The sequence below is a fragment of the Bubalus bubalis genome, chromosome 2, assembly GCF_019923935.1.
Source record: "Bubalus bubalis isolate 160015118507 breed Murrah chromosome 2, NDDB_SH_1, whole genome shotgun sequence".
Lineage (NCBI taxonomy): Eukaryota > Metazoa > Chordata > Mammalia > Artiodactyla > Bovidae > Bubalus > Bubalus bubalis.
The window spans coordinates 6,191,034-6,213,876 of NC_059158.1; the positions used below are offsets into that span (position 1 = coordinate 6,191,034).

Here is a 22,843-nt window from a genome sequence, read left to right on the forward strand (position 1 = left end):
TCATTTGCCAAGGCTCTGAGCTGTTCTAGTTGGCAGGTCCTCACAAGGATCTCAAATCCGCTAACTACTATGTTCAAGCTACTGGAAGGAATTCCTTGTAGTGATAGTAATGATAATTCTCACTTGCAATGGTGACTTTCCTGTGCCTAGAAGTGTCTAAGATTAAGCAAGATGGCCAACTGGAAGTGATGTAGAAGAAGGAATTTGTGCTTCACTTAGATAACGGGACCAGATGACATTGTATACAAATATAGTGTGTGGGGGGGCTTCCCTGTGGCTCAGCTGGTCAAGAATCTGCCTGCAGTGTGGGAGACCTGGGTTCAGTCCCTGGGTTGGGAAAATCCCCTGGAGAAGAGAAAGGCTACCCACTACAGTATTCTGGCCTGGAGAATTCCATGGACTGTATAGTCCATTGGGTCGCAAAGAATCAGACAAGACTAGAGTTTAGAGTGTGTGTGAGGTGCGGGTGTGGGTGTGGGTGGGCTTGTATGTAGTTGTGACTGTGAATTCTTGGTGACTACAAAAGACCATTTTAGAGATATCTCAAATAGGCGCTTATAAAATGGAAATGTCATAATGCCATCCAGGCTTTTTCTTCTGCTTATCCAACCATTATCAGTTGATTTATTTAATAAAACTGAGGACCAAGAAAGACTGGAAATGCAGCTTTCCATAGAATGCTCTCATGCTGTGATTGTTGAGGTGATAAGTAATTTGCTTTTAATGCCAGCGTATACTACTTAGCACCACATTTAACTGAAGGATGAAAATCACTCATTTTTCATCTACTTGCTTAACTGACACTTAGTGTAATCTATCTCTTGTCACTGAGCTTAATATAAGGAAAACTGAACAGATCTCACTTTTAAATTTATAGCAAGCATTTAAATGTTTAATTCCTTCTTATTTATATTTTTATTCCTTAATAGAATTTAATTTCAAGTGGATAATCTATTTGAGCAATAAGAACACAATGGGTACTGGCAAAAATGATCTATTAAAAGTATTTTTAATTTACTGTTTTCAATTATAACCATAGTCTGTATTGTGTATTAGCTCTATGTGAGGGAAAATATCAATGTGAATGACACGAGTTGGTGAGTAACTGCAATACTAGAAAAGAAGTTATCAATGAAATAATTGGAAAAAATATGCATGAGTTTATAGATAAAGCAAAACTTATTTTACTAGGAGATTCCTGAAAAATAATTATTAGCACTGTAATTGTCCTCAATTTACTGAGAAAAATAGCTAAATTGATAGATATATAGTCCCCTAGAAACCTATCTTGAATTTTGAAGTAATACTTTGCATAGTGTACAAATACGTGTACACTGCAAAGGGAACATTATACTGAAGACGCTCATGTTAGAACTCTGTTCTTATAGAGCATCTCTTAACAAAGGCCACTCCTTTCTCTCCTTATCCATGTTTGGAGTTCATAAAAGCCCACCAAATGAGAGGAATTGATTAGAAGAATAAAAAGGTCCTTTTTTTCCCTTTACTTATTTTTCTACTAAGAAACTAACCATGTGTGTACATCCAAAAAAATCTAAATTAAATAGGTTGTTTCAATTCCAATGCAAATGGGGTATTCACTTCAGAGATAAGACAAGTACCCAAATTTTGTTTCAATGTTGAATTCAGTTATAGCATGAGCCCATGAACATTAGAGTGGGCCTTTTCAACAAGAAAGAACCCTTGAAAAAGCATGGTAGTTAATCTCTACCCACCACACATACACACAGACTGCTAATGAAAGTGCTACATTAACTCATATGTTGAAGCTATTATATAACACTTTATGCTCAGTAAGATCAGTTCAATGGCAAGGAAAACAATTCTCAAACAACTCGAGCAGCAAAACACTGACTGCTTGACTTTAAAATACTGAATAACTCCTGCTTTGCCATAATGTCATATTAGACTTTTTGGATTAGGAAGTACACTGTGGCCACAAGCATCCTTCAGGAGCAAGAAAAGATTGTTTTTCGTATTTACACCTATCCTTTCATTGGGACCACCAGTTCCTAAAGGAAACACAAGAAAAAAAGTTATCAATTGATTACTGATCTCTGCAATGTTCATTCAATTCAGTGTTGTACAACACTTCAATATAAAGTGAAGTGAAACTTGGCTTATCAGTTTACACTTTCATCCAGTGAAAATTGACTGAGCACTTACTAGTTCAAAGAACTGTGCTGAGGACTTCAGAGGGTACCACTAATTAAAGCAGAGAGCTTACATTTTAGTGAGAAAAAATATAAATAATAAAAGTGATGGGAATTCCCTGACAGTCCAGTGGTTAGGATTCCAAGCTTCCACTGCAGGGAGTCACGGGTTCGATCGTAGGTCCAGGAATTAAGATCCTGCATGCCATGGAGTGCAGCCAAAAAAAAGTGACAGACCTATAAGATAAATATATGCATGCTCAGTCATGTCCAGCTCTTTGCAACCCACTGACTTTAGCCCACCAGACTCCTCTGTCCGTGGAATTTTCTAGGCAAGAATACTGGAATGGTTGCCACTTCCTATTCCAGGGGATCTTCCTGACCCAGGGATCAAACCCAGGTCTGTTTGGTCTCCTGCATTGGCAAGCAGATTCTTTACCACTGTGCCACAGGTACTTATATTAATTCAGTTAAGCAAATGATGGTTCAGTGGGAAAAAAAATTACCTTATCACTTGTTCAACTACATCTGCTTTATCCACTTGTCCTAATAATTGAATGAAATACAGTTGAAGATGAAGAAATCTGCTTACATGTATACATTTATTTCTTCTCAGTATATTTTGTACTGACACAGGTCCATCACAGAACTTACTGTACCTGACCGCACTCTTTCAGGCCTGGGGGAGCTTCTTCCTTATAGTATAAATGATAACATAGTAAAGATCTGGCCCTAATCCACCCCCATTTCTCCTTCACACTATCTTCCCAAGAGCAAATATTTACTGGGCCCCTGCATAGGGCCAAGAGTTGTTCTAAGTTCTGTTAATAGGAAGATACATTTGGAAAATTCTCCACACTGGTAATTCATGCTCTAGTGGGGAAAATAAAGCATATCATTAGAATAGAAAGCTACTAAGTAAAAGTGGAAGTAAGTAGCTGGTGACCATAGCTACGAGCAGGAGTGGAGGAAAGGAAGTCAAGAAGTCATAGACGCTGATATTCACATTGAAAGAGGCATTATTATATGCTGATCTGCCTTCAATAATAGGATGAAAAATATAGTCAGTATGTGCATATGCTAATTTCTGCCAATAGAGGGAACATCTAATATAATCTTTAATGCAAATGCCATATGTAAGATTGAAGATATGCTCATAGCTAGACAACAATCAAAGATGGGGTTGAAAAATCACCAGGATCAGATGTGTTCATGTTCCCCAATTATAGGTATGAAACTTGACCTCTCTAATTCACCCTGTTTTCTGTTTGAGAGAGGTGACTCTCAAAACACCTGCTCACTCTTCCTGAAAAAGGCAGCACTATTTACAAAGGCTAGGATGTGAAAGCAACCCAAACGCCCATCGAGAGTTGACTGTGTAAAGAAGATGTGGTACATACAGACAATGGAGCACCACTCAGCCATGAAAAGGAACAAAACTGGGTCATATAGAGATGTGGGTGGACCTAGAGTCCATTAATCCAAAGTGAAGTCAGAAGGAGAAAAATAAATATAGTGTATTAACACATGTATGTGGAATCAAGAGAAATAGTAGAAATGAACCTATTTGCAAGGCAGGAATAGAGACACAGATGCTGACAGCAGATATGTGGACACAGGTCAGGGGAAGAAGGGAGTGGGATGAATTGGGAGATGGGAATTTACATATATACACTGCCACGTGTAAAACAGATAGCTTATGGAAATTTGCTGTATGGCACCAGGAACTCAGTTCAGTGCTCTGTGGTGACCTAGAGGGGTGAGATGGGGGAGGGTCATGGGAGGGAAGTCCAAGAGGGAGGGGCTACACACACACACAGAGATATATATATATATACAGCTGATTCACTTTGTTGTACAGTAGAAACTAACACAACATTGTGAAGAACTATACTCCAACTAATAAAAACACAGAGCAAGATTAGACGACCTAGGTGTCATCTGTATTCTTGCTCTATAGAAAGGATAAAAGATTTTTAAAGATGCAGGATATTCTATAACCCATCCACTCTCTGATAGTTCATTGTCCATTTGTGATCCTAAATCTTATTCCAAACCTCCAGCTGAAAAGAGAAAAGCAAGGGATTGAAGAGGAAAAGGAATAATATAAAGAACTGGCAAGAGGGCTTTGCTACTTTCATTCTCTTAAAAAGAGCTGGGAAGACCTTAGAGGGGAAAGTAAGGAGCCAACATCTGAAGCAGCCAGTTTGGGGTTGCTTGCTGGTATCTCAGAATACAAGATACTCAGAATACAAGGCTCTGCAAAACAACTCATTTAAGTGACTTGGTTTTTTATTGTTATGTAATTTTTCCTTTTTTTTCCCCCCTTGAAGCTTCTTCTAGGAAAAAAAAAAAAAAAAAGGTGAAAATTTTATGCTAAGTGAAGGACAAAGGGGATTTATTTAGACTTGATTATATCCTCTTCTGGCAATCCCACTTATTCCCTCCATGAAAGAACACACTTCCGTAGAACAGCGTGGAATATGATATTCTAGCTCTTTCTAAGCTGATGAAGATCGGCAGGATTCTGTGCTCTCTGAAAACATGTCTGGGATGATCGTGATGTCGAGCTTTTGTTCCCAACTCCGATTACTGACTTTCAGTGAAGTGCATATTATAAGGCAGTAGATTGGAAAGGAAGCTGAACGGAATCTTCTCACAATGACTTGGGCACTGCTGCAGAGCTTTAAGAAAACAAGAAAGCACTTAGTTGAGGCACTCACGTATAGCAGTGAGCAAATATTTAATCACAGGTAAATACCTTTTTTATTCTAAAGATTTTTTTTTCTTTTCTCTTGATTTAATATCCGGGGAGTCTCCCAGTGTACCGTCTATTTCACTTAGCTGCTTCTGAATAGCTGTGACCAGCTCAATGGGGATAATCGTTAAACCACCGATATCACCAAACACCTGAAAAGCGGTGACAAGATGGCACATGTTAATTTACCACGTTTCAAAGAAATGTTTAGGCAGAATGAACGAAAGCTGTGATTTTTTTTCCCCCAATTTTTCCCCTGGGGGAAAAAAAAACCAGCTTGGAAATGCCATTTTTGTTCACTTAATTCCACATTTTAACAGGAGACTTCAATGTAGGTTTTATGATTTGGTTCCATTTGTCTCTGACTTTGACAATAACTTTATAATGCACCAAAAATATAAATATATACGCATTTGTATAATATTTAGTAACACAGAACACAGGGTCATAATCAGCAATCTAAACACATGTGAAAAGTGAATTATCCTAATCCTACAGAAACCAAAATGGTCAAAATAAAGTGCAAGGGCTGGGGTTTTCTTTTTTGCTTTTAATAATCGTTGTGTGATGAAATGGAGAGAAAACAAAAATATCAGGGGAAAACACAGACAACATTCCTTTGAGTAGGAACTCATTGTCCCCAGAGAAGCTTTCTGTAAACACAGGACTAATTATCTTTGAGCACAACTAGAGGCCATGCCAACATCCTGTTTCACTTGTCACACACAGTTTGGGTTTATTTCTGGGCTGTTTATAATAATCATCAATTTCACTGACTTCATCTGTCTTCCCTACATCTTGAACGTATGTAACATTTCCAGGAACTCTGCTGAAGGACTGTTTTCCCCAGAACTTATGGCCTTTTGAACTGAAGGCCACCCTGATGAGAAAGGCAGGGACCCCATCTATGTCAACACTGGCAAAATGAATGCATGTCCCTGGATACAGAAGAGAACATCCATTGTAATTCCCACTCATGTTGGGGTAAATAAAAAGCCCTTTTGTGATTAAGCAGAAATAGATTAGATACTTGACGTCTACAGCTAAATAATGTTGAGGAAAACTGGACACCTTCATTTCTTCTCTTGCTGAGTCTCTCTTGTCCGGTTTTCTTAGAGTCCACCCCCCCACCCACTGTTCCCTAAAATTGTTCTCCATCATCACTTCCCTGTCATTCTTCTTTTTATTAGATCCACTACTAAGCAGGGGAGCCAGGGCTGCTGCGAGACTTGTGGGATCTTAGTTCCCAGACCAGAGATTGAACCTAAGTCCCAGCAGTGCGTGAGCCAAATCCTAACCACTGGACCACCAAGGAATTCTCCTCCTGTTGTTCTTAACCATCTCTCTCTTTTTTAATTCTTCACTATATCCCTTTCTTTGCTCTTTTCAGTCCATTTTTTTTAATCTAAATTTATTGGGAATCATGCTGTGCCACACCTGCATTTATTTCATCTTCTTTCTTATCAAGACTCTCTAAAAGTTCAACTCAGAGTCATCATCTGAGCTTGGTCCAACATCTCGCGATATCTTCCCTTTTAGATCCTTGTATGATGGATCATGCCAGTAGTTCTTGGAATTTCTGAAATACACATTCCTCATACCAAATGGGGTGGCAGTCACCCGAATAAGAAGTTTCAAAATGACAAGTTCCCTTTCCCCTAAGTTTCCTGCTATTCACAATCTTTCTTTGTTATTGAGAGTTTGATTCAAGAGTAAGAACTTCAATCATTACTTTATCCTATAGGACATAAATTATTGGATTTTTTTTTTTTTTTTACTCAGTACTATGTCTTAATTAACAGGGATTCCTAAAATGTCCATAGGGTGTGGGCAAGGAGGGTCATGGCACCAGGCATGGTTGAGGAACTTCCCCAGTTATCATCTGGACTGATTACCTGGAAGGGTTTCTGTATCCTGATGCAGAGGGCCATGGACCAAGAGCATGCAGCCTTCTGTGTTCTAATGGTTTTTAAAACTTGCTTCTAAACTTTAAACTATTCCCCTCATCCTCATCACAGCTGCCACCATAATATATCAAAAATGTACTTGTAGAAAATTATCTGCATGTCTATGTGAAGAGACATCAGAGTAATAAATAATACTTGGCCCTGATAGGTTTGGGAAAGAGGGAATAAAAATATAATATATCCTTAATTATAGTCAGTAAAGAAAGTTATCTGTTGTCACTTCTCAGTTAATTGTTGTGTAAGACTATTCACTTTCCAATGACTGTATCTGTTTAGGGTCACATTTCAAATGATTTGTGCTAGAAAAACAAGCTAATAATATTATGATCACACTTATTTTATGAGTTTCATTGATTACTGGGAAGAAACATTGCTAGAAAATAAATATTGCAAACAGCTAAGATCTCATGGTGAGCTTGCTTTTAAATGTGCTGTGCTTTGAAAAAAAAAAAAAAACTAGTCGTACAGCATTTTTCAAAGGCAGAAAGTCACAGTAAACTATGCTGTCCATGTGGTCTCCCAGTTCAAACATATCACTATCTCTTTAAGTTACAGAGAGCACAGTTTGTGTAGCTATAGCCAGAAAGATTATCAAAATGTTGGGCAAACTTCCTATCCACTGCAGTGGTGGCTTTCTATTGGCCTGCTTTTTCTGGAGGGCAATTTGGAGATATATACCGTATTTATGTGTATAAGAAATATGCTCATAAATATATATCCTCTTAAATTCTCAGATTCTTTGGCCTAGTAATTCCACTGTCAGAATCTAGCCTTAAGAAATAATAAAGAATATCCGTGAAAATGCCCCAAGAAACTCCAAATTTTACCCATTCATAAAAGCAATTTAAAAAATGGCAAAAACATTTACAATCAGCTTTTTTGGGGGGGGAACTAGATCTGGCACATTATGTGACTGAGGCCAAAGCCACCATGAACTTGACTAGCTGCTCAGGCCCCCACGAGTGCAGTGTAATACACGTATGATTGCAAACGAATAGAGCTCAAGCTTGGGCATCGCCAGGCAGTGTGAGCAGCAAAGAATTTCTGCAGAGAAAGACAAGGATAGTTCAGGCCATGTGGATGTACGGAGCTGGTGGTCAATAGAAACACCCGTCCCCATGGAGACAACACATGTGAGTTCCTTGTGTCTTGCGCTTGAAGCAGGACTGGCCCTCTTTGGTATAAAGAAGCCACTAGATTTCTTAGAAATTGTGATAAACAGGCCTTAAGAAAAAGATAGCGAATTGACTACTAATAAGGGTGGATATACCCTGAAGTATCTACTTAGAAGAATAGAGTTGACTTTATTTGCCATCTGACTGGTAGAAGGGGTTGTACTCAGCTCCCCAGAAATACATGTTGATCAACCTTTGGTGCATGGTCATTATAAAGATGGTAAGGGGGCTGAGGAAGAGGAATAGCAAAGTAGATACAACATTCAGACAGATTTGGTTTCAATTTGCTAAGCTGAACACAGGACGTGTGTGTGCATGGCGCTAACTCACTGACAGCAATATTGGTGGCCCAGGTCAACTCTTCATGGCTCCATAGTGAAATTTTCTCCAGCAAAATTCAGATAGCTGTACCTGAACTACGGGTAAAGCGTCTTAACATTAGGTTACAATTGTAGATTTCAAAAATAGAACTAGAAAAAAATAGAAACAACAGCAACAAAAAACTAGAACTAGAAGCAATATGCCACTCAGAGTAAATAATAGATCGAATCAACGTTATTTAAGAGAAAGGAAGTCTGCATTTTGAAAAAGTAGAGCATGGATGTTAATTTCCTCAAACAGTTAAATAAGGGCTGACATTCGTATTAATTTTCCAGGACTGAGTGAAGATGGGGTGTCAGTAGCGGTGGCTATGTTGATCACCACCCCTGGGAAAAAGCATAACTCAAAGCACACCCTCCTTTCATTTTTGCAAAAGTATACTTTACCTGGTTGTAAAAATAAAGAACATTCAATGTTCTTAAGATTAAATATCTGAATATTGCTTCTGAAGTAGCAGCTGTCACCTTAAATCCAAAGTCTAGTTTGTTTACTGACTGTATTTTATATCCTTTAGAAAATGACACAAAATGGCAATAAAATCATCGTAAGTATCCTACAGGGGAATATAAAGGCCCTGTGCTTACAGTGCATGTATCTTTATACATAATTCCAGTTTATTTTCCCTGGAATTATGTTAAATATGTAAAAAGCCTTTTCTCATAAAGGTAAAAGTGCTAGATGTTTCTGAGTTGTAATTTAGCATTAGTGTCAAGATTACTTCAGAAAATAAGCCACTGTTACTGTTCCCTGCCTTATGTGTATCATTCAGCACACTGTATATGATTTTTGCACATAAACTTACATGATTTTATGTCAATGTTTTATTAAATACAAATGGGATTATAATAATTTATAGGATACAAATATGTAAAAATAACTGACAATAAGCAACTGATTTTTACTTTGCTTAATCATATTATCCTTCAATAATTGTTTCAGGTCATTACAGAAGAATCTGTCCATAAACTGAAAAGGAAAATCTAATACTTCTGTATCTATGGATTCTTTAAAGAAATCACTCATTTGTAGATATAATATTGACACAATTACAAAATGTATCAAAATATTTTCATGATATTTCTATACATAAATACAAGTAAAAATAATTATGTTTACGGTTTTGTGGCTTTTTTTCACGAGTGAATTATCTTTGACTTTTTTAAGAAATCAGTGTTTAGGCAGCCTTGTCAAATGGAATCAAGATAAAAATCACTGATTAGTTGTATTGTCATATTCTGAAATGCTCAGCTCAAGCATTGACTGTTGGAGGCATGGGTTTAAAATATGCTTTGAACAAAAGGTAGAAACTTCCAGTTATAAGATAAAGACTAGGGATAAAATATAAAACTGTAGTTAGCGCTGCTGAATGATAGATAAGAAAGCTGTAAAGAGAGTCGATCCTAAGAGTTCTCATCACAAGGAGAATTTTATTAGTTTCATCTTATTCTATCTGCATGAGATGATGGATGTTGAAACTATTATGGGTATCATTTCACAACACACGTAAATCAAACCACAGTGTTTTATGTTAAGATTATACAGTTATGTATGTCAATTATTCCTTGATACAACTGGAAAAAAATTAAAAGCAAATATATTTACAGTGCAAAAAACTCAAAACTTTTCCAAATTTATAGCAACTTATGATTAATAAATAAAAAGCATAAAAATATTTTTTTCAAATTTAGGTTACCTTTTAAGTTATGGTTTCTAAATTCCATAACAATAAAGAAAAAATATAGATGAGTGAAAGTGAACATATTTTTACCCAAGTTAAAAGATTCATTCTTTATTGACTCTGCAATAAAGATTTTTCACTTCTATAATGTTTATATTAAATATTTAACCATATGCTTTAGTTAGTATGTCAAGGCTTATTTTTCAAACTGCTTTTTTACACTTAATAAACCTTTTAAAACATTTCCTATGACTTAGAATTCCAGAAAAATTTTCTCCTCCAATATATCATGCATATATACATTGTTCCTGATAGATAAATGAAATAATAGAACAAATCTTTTCTACAACTTTCATAAGTTTAATTATTTGGAGAGTCAAAGGAAATCTAAGATGCTGAAAATTATTTTATAAGTAAATATTTTAAAAAATATGCATGTGATTATTCTTTTCTTTTTATATGCAAATAAAAAAGTAGTCTATAACAAACAGATACTACCAAAGAATTATTGTCTCAAATTATGAGTACAAATGAAATATAGAGAAATGTATTATTTATAAGATTGGACAAGTGAAGTTATTTTAGAAAAGGCCTGTAGTAACTCTAAAATGTTTTTAAAAGTCACACCTTAATAAGTAAAATCAAAGTAGTTCTTTAGGATTTTCTAAAGAAACCAAACATAGTTTTACTAAAATTAATTTAGTCACTAGCATTTATATTTTTGACCCATAAAAATAGGACAAATAATACAATACCTTTTTAGAAGTATTAGCTACATTTTCTGAAAATATGTCTGAAATCTGTTGCATTTATTTTAAAATTATAATGTGCTAATTTTTAAAAAACAAAGCTATTGTTCCTCTTACAGGTTATCAATTATATATATAAATAATAAAGTAAGCCTGAGGTGAGAACCATCTTGCTTAATTTTGTGAAAAGCAAACCACGTCATAGCAAGTTGCACTGACCTAATTATTACTGACAAATAAAATCATTTATTTTGATAGATACATATGGAAATAATAATTTTGTCAAGTAATTTTCAAAAGGAGAGAAATCTCTGATATATTTAACTTTTATTTAAATGATTAGTAAATATGTCTATTTAAGACTTTTCATGGTAGTATGATAAGAGAATGTCTTATAAGTAACCTTATATTGTAATAGTAGCCTGATAATTGAATTCTTCTTTGCTCTTGCATTCTGCTTTTTCATAATTTGTTTTTCAAAATGAGGTCTAAGTTTTAAATACAATACAGTGCTGTCCCTCTGCAGTTTATCACAATAATGAATCATTCTTAGGAAAAAGAAATAGCAAGATAGTATCAGGAACTTAGTTTTTAAAAATCAATAGAAGCGGCAGCTATTAAGTTTGAATATGAGAACCAAAAATAAAAGACAATCCTGTACTTGACATTTTTAGCAATACTTTAGGCAAAGTCATAAGTATTGCTATTACTACTTCATTTTTATGTATATTTTCAATTATGTCTTATAAGCAGTTGTGCTCCAAGAACTTACTGCATCTTTTCATGCAGGTGTTGTGCACAAAATGTAAAGTTTTCTAAACTTGGGAAATGAAAATGGGACTTTCTTCTATTTGCAAAAAATGGGGTAATTTTAATATTTTCTTTAGGCCAGTTGATTTTAATATTTTCTTTAATATTTTCTCTATGCACAATGAGAAACACAGGAACAGCTTTGCCCCTTCTCATGGACAATGATTTTCAACAGAAGGAAAAATTGGATAGGGAAATTCTCAACAACTTATCTAATTCCTGTAGACCCCAAGTTTTCAGTATTTTCCTATTGATTTCTCTTCTTCATCTTTGTGTATTTCTCTCTCTCTCCCCGCACACACACACACACAGCAACTTAGTCATTGTAACAAACAGATATGGGAATTTCCAAAAACAATAAACAGTCTTTTCTGGAAGATATTAAAATAGAAGAGTTACAACTGAGAATGCTCAGTTATTTGTGTTATGTTCTGCCGTGCAAATCACTGATTCAAAGACAGAATGTGTTGCCTCCTTCTCTACTCAAAGCTTCATGCAGGCTTGCAAGATAAACCTTCCTCTGCTGTCTTCTCGCTGAAGGTCATATGGTTTTGGGTTAGTCCCTCTACACCTTCTCTTCACACCAATGGCCACTCACTACCATAAGCAGGAGAAAAATCCTGAGCTAAGTCAAACCCATCTAATCATAAAATTGTGGTTCCGTTTTTTGTTTTCACCTTTCTTCTCCTGCTGTTTTTTCTATCAGCAGAACACTTAATAACCACTAATTGGTTAATCTGTTATTTAGGCAAGTATTAATATTCTCATTTTGCAGACAAGGAATCAGGCCTCCTGCTGCGTATCTCTAGGCCTTGGGTAAGGAGCTCTTCAGATGGGAGATTCAAAGTAGGTGAGCCCGTCCTCTGGAGGATGAGAAATTCGCCTGGAGCCGCTCAGCGGGGCCTCCCGGAGCCTCTGTCAGATCTCTGGGTTCCTGACTCCCACTTCTCCGCTCAGACCACCAGGCGACACTGCCTCTAATGACAAAAAAAAAAACCCTTTTCCCATTCCACCCCAACTAATGCTCCAAGGACTTTCTTAATTGCAATGGATACCCTGGGATCCGGAAGCTTATTTGTGACTTGATGAGTCTGCACCAGTGTTGCCTGGGTTTCTAAGTTTTGTAGCACTCAAAACTTTAGAATCACTTTGTACTTTCAAAAATAACTCACACTGCGAAACAGAGACAAAGCATTAACATATACACACTGCTGCTGCTGCTGCTGCTGCTAAGTCACTTCAGCCATGTCCAACCCTGTGCGACCCCATAGATAGCAGCCCACCAGGCTCCCCCATCCCTGGGATTCTTCAGGCAAGAACACTGGAGTGGGGTGCCATTTCCTTCTCCAATGCATGAAAGTGAAAAGTGAAAGTGAAGTCTCTCAGTCGTGTCTAACTCTTCACGACCCCATGGACTGCAGCCTACCAGGCTCCTCCATCCATGGGATTTTTCCAGGCAAGAGTACTGGAGTGGGGTGCCATCGCCTTCTCCATATACACACTACCATATATTGAGTGTAGTTCCCTGTGGTATACAGTAGGTTCTTGTGGTTACAGACTACAATATATAAAATAACTACAAGGACCTACTGTATAGCACAGGGAACTACACTCAATATTCTGTAATAACCTATAAGGGAAAGAATCTGAAAAAGAGTATATATATGTATATTGTGTGTGTGTGTGTGTATATATATATATATATATACATTGCATATATTATATATAAATATACACATATAGCCAGTCAACTACACTTCAGTAAATAATTATTTAATTTAAAACCTATTCCTCTGCAGAGAGTTCATGGAATCTCCCAGGCTCAGAGAGGTTGGGGAAAAGAGAACTCAGGAGATGCCCTCACCTCCTGACAGACCACTGACCATCTTGGACAAGCATGGAGGGGATTTTATTTTTTAAAGTCAAATATGTAGAACACTGTAAGAACTGTGTCATCTCGGGACACAGACCTGGATGAAAAAAAATGGTGAACATAAATCTATAGGAAGGATCGCTTGTGGTGTAACTTCTATACCCACCCGATGAAAGCTGACCTTTCTAGTGCAGAAATAATTCTGTTCCAAAACCATTGCTTTTCACCAAAAAATTTTAAACTGGCAGGTAACCTGCTTCAAAACTCAAATTGCTAAGGTTTTCTTGAGGGAAAAAAGAAAAAGTTAATACGTGACCTATATTTCATATCAGAATTAGGAGAGGAGCTGCGTTAAATGCAGAAGGAGCTTGGAACCCGAGATACCCTGTTTAACAACCACCATGAAACCTCTGAGAAGAGAGTTCAGGTTATAAAGATGAAGCATTTTACTCCTTTTTGTTTCCCGATCTAATTTGTAAATGAATTGGGTACAGAGGCAGCTACCTCTGTTTCTTCCCCTAACAGAATATCCATCAAGATGTGGCACAGATCTTACAGGTGTCTCTAAACGGATCTGAGTCATTTCCGAAGTATTTGCTGTTGCTTAGTTGCTCAGTCTTGTCCAACTCTTTTGCCACCCCATGGGCTCTAACCTGCCAGGATCTCCTGTCCATGGGATTCCTCAGACAGACATACTAGAGTGGGTAGCCATTTTCTCCTCCAGGGATCTTCCAGACCCAGGGATCAAACCTGGGGCTCCTGTATTGGCAGGCAGATTCTTTACCACTGAGCCACCTGGGAAGCCCTTCCTAAGTATAAGTTCCCTCCATTCACATGATATAGGCATTAATGGAAAAGATCTCATGGAGCATAATTACTCATCAAGTAGTATAGCTTGGCATCCCAAAATTCAAGGCAATTTAAAGATTTCCTTGAGCAATAGCTATGTGCCTAGTACACAGATAGGGAATTCAAAGGGAAAAGTTAACGTTAATCCAAGTAGATGACTACTTATAAACTACAATTTGAAAAGTTGCATAGGTGTTTCTTTAATCCAGAAAGTAAAATCTATCTAAGTGTTGTTGGAAATTTCTTTACCATGCTTATGTCTTTGGGAAAGATAATACATGGATTTCATTTCCCACTGAAGTTGCCAAAAAAGTCTCAAATCCATTCCAATTTCAGGTTTTGTAGCTCAAAAAGCCAGTAATGGATCTGACTGTGCCTGCAAGAGGTCAAGATATAAAAGAAAGTAGGAATATTGTTGAATAGCCAGTCACGTGGCTGAAAGAAAACCTGCCTAGTCTTCAGAATGCTCTGGGACTGGTATGGTTTTATGGTTCCTGTCCTCTGGGAGACACAGTTTGGTACTGGAAACAGGTTTAGAACAATAAGATCTAGTACTCCTAAAAAGGGGCTTCTCAGGTGGTGCTAGTGGTAAAGAACCTACCTGCTGTTACAGGAGACGTGAGCCGTGGGTTCAATTCCTGGTTGGGAAGATCCTCAGGAGGAGGGCATGACAACCCACTCCAGTATTCTTGCCTGGAGAATCTCATGGACAGAAGAACTTGGCGGGCTATAGTTCAACGAGTCGGACACAACTGACGTGACTTAGCATGCACACAAGCACTCCTAAAAAGTGTTAAGAGAAGCTGCGAAGAGGCTCCTGCTGTGCTGCTCAGTCATATCCGGCTCTTGCGACCCCATAGAGCCCGCCAGGCTCCTCTGTCCATGGGATTCTCCAGGCAAGAATACTGGAGCGGGTTGTCATTTTCTCTTTCAGGGGATCTTCTTAACCAAGGAATCGAATTCATGTCTCCTGCACTGGCAGGCAGGTTCTTTTATCATTGAGCCACCTGGCAAAGAGGCTAGATCCTTTCAAAATGGATTTCATAGTGGACAAAACAGGTAACACTCAAGTATAAAGAAATAGGTGGCTGGGCTTTAGACTTGGACTGCAGAGAGAGCAGGCCCCTGTGCCTTTGCTGAGATCTGAAAAAAGAGGAAAAGCTGGCTTTGTATTTGTTAACATCTCAGTTGGGAACAGGCTTAGAGGGGTCCAGACACTTCCACCATCACATAATCGACCATTATATAATCCCACAGCATGGAAAACCCAGACAACCAAAACCAGGTAGGTCAATAATACTTCCTTCCCCATCTTGCAATCCTCCTAGAAGTTATCTTATTTTTAGCAAAATGGTACTACATTTGAAAAAAATGTTTAAAAGTTGAATGATTTTAATCATGCATGATCCATGTTGTTGTTGCTCAGGCACTAAGTCATGTCTGACTCTTTGCGACCCCTTAGACTGCAGCACAGGAATGGCCAACCACTCCCGTATTCTTGCTGCAAGAATGCCATGAGCATGATCCATAGCACTGTGTAATGCATATTGCACCCTTTTTAAAAAGACCTAAAATACGTTGCCAATGTTATCGCATTCATCTGTCCCAAATCCCTATGAGGCAGGTAGCATAAATATTCATAACCCAGTTTTACAGATAAAGATGGAGTCGGAGCAGTGGGAAATGACTAAGCCAAGGGCCTGGTGCACATGCAGCGCTGCAGAAGAGTCAGTAGCAGCCTGTGATCCAAAGCCCCAGAGAATTACATGGGGCCTAGTCCTCATCTGCCTACCCGCTTCCTTGCTTCAATATGCACAGTCCCCTCCTCTATCAGGGAGAGGGGAGGGGAGACAATGGGTCTAGCACACCTCTGCTTCTCTGAGAGCCTGAGAGAGTCACTCAGGTACCAAATACCGTCGTGGGCTGGGTTTTGTAGACAGGAGAAGCAGGCTAATCTTCTAGGCTGAGCTCTAGACAGTTAGAAACTTCTTCAAGGTTATAGTCAAAGGGATTTTTATGAAGGCATACTTTCATCAACTTCATAACAGAAACAGCTATAGCTAAACTCCACAGGGAAAGTGTGATGGGAATGGAAAGATCCTCATGCTGCAAATTCTTAGCAACAGCATTGTGCCACTGTGAAGGGCGTTTCATGCCAGCAAGACCAGAGAATCGGTTGTGATACGTATCTGAACTCTGCTCCTCCGCCCTTATCTCCATCAAATAATGGGAAATAACACACTTTCTGACCTCATGATTCAACACCAGTGTTGATGCTAATGGGGACCTCAGGTTCCAACATGCCTGGAAGTTTGAATTCTGAGACTATGAAGCGATGTAAGAGGGTTTTGTGTTTTTTTGTTTTTTTCTTTCAAATAAACTCAGCTCACCAAAAGACCTGGACTTTTTAGAAAGAAATGTGACCAAGATCTTTGCCAAATGCTACTATAAAAATTTTGAAACATTTAGGAAATGGAGGCTTTTCTTTTTTTTTTTTCAGATTTATCTTATGGAAAAAATATGAAACTGCACCATCTCATTCATTTTGTGTAAGATCATTTAAGCAAAGGGCTGTGTACTTTCTGCCACATCAAAGTGTCTATGGACTCATATTTCTTCTTCATCAATCTGCTGGTTATTTCCAAATAGTAACTGAGTCAAAGTTTATCAAGCAGATTCCCGAATTACTTCACGTAATTTGTTTCCCACCTGTCTTCCAAAAGCTATGCCCAGAAACATTTTTTTTTTCTTATATGGTACCTTCGTTTCTTTAGGAAGACATTAAAATACATCTTCAAGTCCTATATGGTATTAGAAGCATCAGTTATGTTTGCAAATTAATTTTGAAGCTTTAAAATTGAGTATAAATACACCCACATATATGCATGCATGACGACACACACGGCATTTGCATTGAAGTTTTTTCATGTATACTCACCTCAACAATGGCACCGCTAGGGAGCCTAAGAAAATGGCGGTATAGCTCTTGGAACCCACTGGGATAAACGGTGTATACAGCTACATGAGAAGTAATACCTCCTGGACCAAGTGCAGTCACAGAAATGTCATCGTGCTGTTGGAGGTCACAGCTGGAGATGCTGGACTGGACGCCATGCCTTTTCCAGATATAATCATACACTGCCACCTAGTGAGACACAGAGACCCCCCCCCCCACCCCCCAGCCCCAGAAAAGGAGAGAAAAAAAATTAATTAACTTCTGGCAAGAGCAGAACCAATTTTAAATGCATCTACAATAAATCTGAGAGTCTCTGCCATCTGCAATGCCTCTGCCTCCATTCCAGGCATATTTTTATGACATATATCTAAATAGTGAAGAAAGACAAATCCCCGGTGTGTGCTCCGTAAAGTTAATTCTACACAGATGAAGCTGTAATTGGCTCCCATATTAACCCAAAGTAGGAAGATCAAGCAGGCTGCGACAATGAGAGTGTTGATTAAAAAAAATGCTTACGAATGGCTTTATGAATGGGTGTTTGTGCTTTTCCATCCAAGATAAATCTTTGCTCTTTTTTGTTTCTTTGTAGTAAGCTAAGTCTCTGGCATCACCAAAACAGGGGGCAAGATAAATTAAAGATATATTTTAGTGAAGTGCACAGGGCAGGATTTTTGCATATTTTGTTTACATACCACTTTTAGTTTGTGACAATTCCTTTGTCTAAAGACAGCATTCCTTGTGGGGCCTTTAGTAAAGTTAACTGAACTATGAATGAATTCAAAAGATATTGCTCCATTGCTTGTCTAAAACACTGGCAATAAAACATTAGATTATACTGCTCCAGAAAATTTTTTGAGGCTGATAAACCTTCTTGTCTCCAGATTTCTTTGTCATCTTCTCCTGCAACTGCTGAGCTATACAAAATGCTTTCTAAAATTTTCAGTTTCCCTATTCACATACTCCAGTCATTTCAGAGGTAAGTAAAGGAAAGTATTCAATTGATTTCTTTCTTCACTGGCTCCTTCTGAGGCAGAAAGCATTTATCTGTTGTGGCAGACAGTTCATGTCAAACACAATCCTCGAAGTTAACTCCTAATATGATGTGCAAGTACTTTCAACACTCAAAAATATAGAAAGATTAAATAATATAAAGGAAAGTTCTGGCCAATTATTATTTAATTCAAGTCTCTAGTTGACAATAAACTCCCATGGTTCTAGCTGGGAAGCCTTTTCTTTGAAAATGAAAAAGTAACATTAAAATCTAGGTGAACAGGTAAAGAAGTGATAAATGTCTTAAAATAGCTTGAATGAAAGAAAAGATTAAAGTTAAAAGATTAAAGTTACAATTAAAAACCGACATTTATTGAGGACCCATCTATGTTAGTTTTTTCAGAAAATATAGACAAGTTTCAGGATCTATCAGAAGTTCACAGTAAGAGACTGGTATACATTTAACTTAAAGCCAATGTAATTGTGATGAGTGCACAGAAGGAACCTTACCAAGGAGGTGAGGTTTGATTTGGGTCTCAAAACCTTACTGGGATTTCAAAATGTACGAAAAGGGCCATGGGTGTGTTCAGCACCAAGATGCAGAACGCACGGGGGGCTCAAGGGCCAATCCATGGTCCAGTGGACCTGACTCAAGGGCAGGTGTGAGAACCAGGGTGTAAGGCTAGAAACATCATTTGCACTGTGGAGACACAGGATACCCTGCTAAGATATTCGTAGTGTAATTCATAAAGAGGAGAAGGCTGGCGGTTTTTTGAGTAGAAGACAGGCTTCATTTGACTTGTATTTTAGAGTAACAGCTAAAGGCAGAGTGACAGGTAGACCAGAAAGACGATAGTTTGGAGCTCATCTCACCAAAAGGAGAGGAAGAGACCCTGCATTTGGGGAGTGGCAGTTGAATTGGAGACAGAGTCAATGATTCTTTTTCTGAAACAGAACCGTCAGAGTTCAGTTGCCAGCTAGATGTGAGCTTTGAGTGACAGACGTCTCAAAGGTGGCAACAAGCACGGGTACCACTAACCATGCTACTGCAATGGGCCCGTGGCAAGCAGGCAGGACAGGCTTAGCGATAGCATTGACTACATCTAAAGAAAGCATTTAATAAACATGTCAAAGCCATGGTAGAAGCAGTGGGAACGTGAATCCACTTAAGTATTTATTTTTTAATCTGTGTGATCACCTGGCGGGCATGTTTAGCAACACTGAGCATCCCCAGGTCAAATCAGGAGGTGGGTGTCGCTACTCTTCCAGCCCCTCCCAGAGTCAGGATCACAGCTGAAGCCTAAACCAGGAGCAGAACTGAAGCCTCTGGCTGCAAGTGCAGCTCCAGGCCAAGTATCACACACATCTCTGATATCTCCAGCCTTTGGATGTAAGAGGATGTAAGACTTTAGGCAAAACAGAGCAAAAGAAATGAGATGGGAATAGCATGGCACATCCTGGAGAACTAGGGGGTTTCTGCTTATTCTATGAAGAACTTGGTGATACAGGAGTTAGCCAGGAGCCTTGCTGGATGGAAGCCTCTCTGTCCTGGAAATGCAGGAGGAGACACACCCACACTGCAACACTGGCAATATGGGCGTGCCACAAGACTCTGAAGATGTCTGCGTGTGTCTGCAAAGGAGTAACTCTTGCTTTGGAAGCTGATTCCTTTTAGAACATAAGTGACCTTGAAACTTTGGGTAGTAAACTGTGCAGAGCAGGTTTTTAGAAATAGCTCTTATTGCTTTTGATATGCACATCCTTCTTCCTCCTCTCCTTCTCAACCATCTCTAGTCTGAGGAAAGAGAAGGGTGAATTGCCTACTACCCAGAGACATCCCTAACTGATCTAGAGTCTAGGAGAGAATGGCTGGATAGACTAGAAAGGAAGGCCTTCCCTGGTGGCTCAGCAGTAAAGAATCTGCCTGCAATGCAGGAGACACTCCTTCGATCCCTGGGTCGGGACAATCCCTTGGAGAAGTAAATGGCAACCCTCTCCAGTATGCTGGCCTGGGACATCCCACGGATGGAGGAGCCTGCTGGGCTACAATTCCTTTTGGTTGAAAAGAGCCGGACGCAACTTAGCAACTAAACCAGCACCACCCAGACTAGAGACTAAATCAGCGTGATTGAGTGGTAGGCCTGGAGGTGGACAGTTCACACACATACACACCCTTGCTTGTCTGTTTATGTTGCAACTCTGTCAGCTTGGTATTATTATTCGCATTTTATAGCCAGGGGAACTGAGGTTCAGAAATATTAAGTAACTTGCCCAAAGATAGTTGTATGATGATACTATTTACTAAGAAATAATCCTATTCCTCTACCCCTGATTTACCCACAAGCTTTTCTTTCTCTCCTCCTTGGTGTTTTTGGAGCAAGAACTCAGAGTAGCTCCCTTGCCCCTTCTCTCTCTCTCTTTTTTTTTTTGTATTCAGGAAGCACCCACATCCTCTGCCTGTTCATAGTCAAGTCCTAACAAGAGCAGCCTCTTCTGAGCATGACTTTCCTTCCAGCTCCTGCCTTATGGGGTAATGAGTTACCAAGCCCACTTTGGTTGCTAATCGAGAGCTGCATCTTCCAAACAGCTTTAGTAGTCATGAGGCTGACATTTTTATTTCCGTTAGTCTGGTTCCTGTGCTTGCTTAGTTTTTCTCAACTAGCTCAGGTGGGGGAAAGAGGGGTATATATCACAGTGGCCCTCTGGGACCACAAATCACCATGTAGCTCTGATATTTGAACCCAAATTGATCTGACTCTAAAGCCAATGTAACTGTTGATTACAGCATGTGGTAACATGTTTGATGCAGAGACCACTGTCTTTGAGCGTTAGTGTGTGGCTGAGCAATGAAACTGTGTCTGAACATGGTTCTGAATTTTTCTGAATTTTTGAGCATGCTGAATTTTGCCTCAGTGAAGTGTGCCTGTGAAAGAATCTATGGGAAGATTTGTCTATCCTTGGTCTGAGCAGGAACTTTGCAAACATCCCTCTTGACTCAAAAAGGATACACTGTCGTTTGTCATAGAAAATCAAAATAGGGGCAGCATCCGAACTACTACAGCTATTTAGTTTTATTAATATCCATGGAAAGTTCTCAAGCTTCTTTGGATATTCATTAGAAAAAAAAATTACTAATGTTTTTCTCTTTATTTATTTATTGGACCATACAGTTCTAATACTGAAGCAATCGTGGTCATTTCCAGAATTTCCATCCAGCAGCCTTAGGATCTGATCATCAAACACGTGTTCACAACGCGTGTGTATGTTGGTCTCTCAGTCATGTCCAACTCTTTGCAACCCCATGGACTGTAGCCCTCCAGGCTCCTCTATCCGTGGGATTTCCCAGGGAAGAATAGAGGAGTGGGCAGCCATTCCCTTCTCCAGGGGGATCTTCCCAGCCCAGGGATCAAACCCATGTCTCCTGCACTGCAGGTGGATTCCTTACTGTCTGAGCCACCAGGGAAGCCGTGGCATGTGGACCAAGTTAAACCCTATTATTTCTGTTTTACGAGTACACGCCTTTTGGAAAAGGAAAAGGGGGAGTGACCCATAAAACCTCACTAGAAATGGTTAAGAATCTGAACCAGATGTTCACCCTGAAGAGAATATTTTCAGTTACCTGGTGATCTAGGGAACACTCTCCCATTGGCCACCAACACATCCTACCCTCCGGGTAATTGCTTTATATTCTGACTTACAACCAAAGACAGCCTGAAGCAATTGGGGATGCTTAGCTTTGAAACCTTCTTAAAATCCTCCCTAGGGTTAAGAAAGTAGGACAAGGTAAAAAAAATAAAAAATAAAAAAGCAGAACATGGATGTTTTATAACAAGAACTAAACCGAAAGAGAGGCAGAGCAGAGGATGGACACAGAGGTGAGGTGTGATGAAGCAATCACCGTTTGATTTTTCTTAAGCCCTTTGGCTCATTTCCAAATAATCTAAGTAGGTGGACATGATTGCCTGAAACTCTGTTCTCCTGACTTTTCACTCTAATTCTTTAAAACTAGTTGTTGGGTAACAGGCTCTTCAGCAGACTGGCTTGATATTTGATCACCAAGCTAGACATTCACCTGTAATATTTCCTGTTTAGTTTTATTTCAGGCAATCGGAATCGAAGAAGGGAAAGTTTCGTTAAGGCAAATACCAGACAATCTAGACATTCTTGCCGAAAGTTAAGTGAGAGATAAAAAGAAGGAAGTAGGATCTGATTATTCTATGAAGTGCATTTTATATAGATGCCTTTGTTTTTCATTTTCTGTTGAGTAATGGTTAAACTAGTTGGCAAACTAAGTAATATCCATGGAAAATTGGAGTTCGTTAGTATTTCTGCAAAAGGATAGGCCCGTAGATACTGACTCTGCCCTATGGAAGTTGAAGTTAGCTCCACAAGTGAACTCTTCTGTCAACTAAAATCTCTTTCATTGAACCAATCAAATCTGTTCTTTTATTGCCACAAAAGCCCAGGGTGAGTTAACAAATCTTTT

General features: G+C 38.7%; 1 protein-coding gene across 2 annotated transcripts in view; it reads right to left on the reverse strand.

Annotated features, from left to right (window-relative positions):
• Window positions 1–3,930: 3,930 nt before the first annotated feature.
• Window positions 3,931–22,843, reverse strand: part of LOC102395523 — a 377,402-nt gene continuing 358,489 nt past the window's right edge. For both annotated transcript variants that reach the window (XM_044926869.2, XM_044926862.2), the window contains exons 19-21: window positions 17,350–17,556; window positions 4,933–5,081; window positions 3,931–4,855 (exon numbers count right to left, since the gene is read on the reverse strand). In XM_044926869.2, coding sequence (XP_044782804.2) covers window positions 4,938–5,081; window positions 17,350–17,556 — 351 coding nt within the window. In that variant the 3' untranslated portion in view covers window positions 3,931–4,855; window positions 4,933–4,937. The remainder of the gene's footprint in view (window positions 4,856–4,932; window positions 5,082–17,349; window positions 17,557–22,843) is intronic.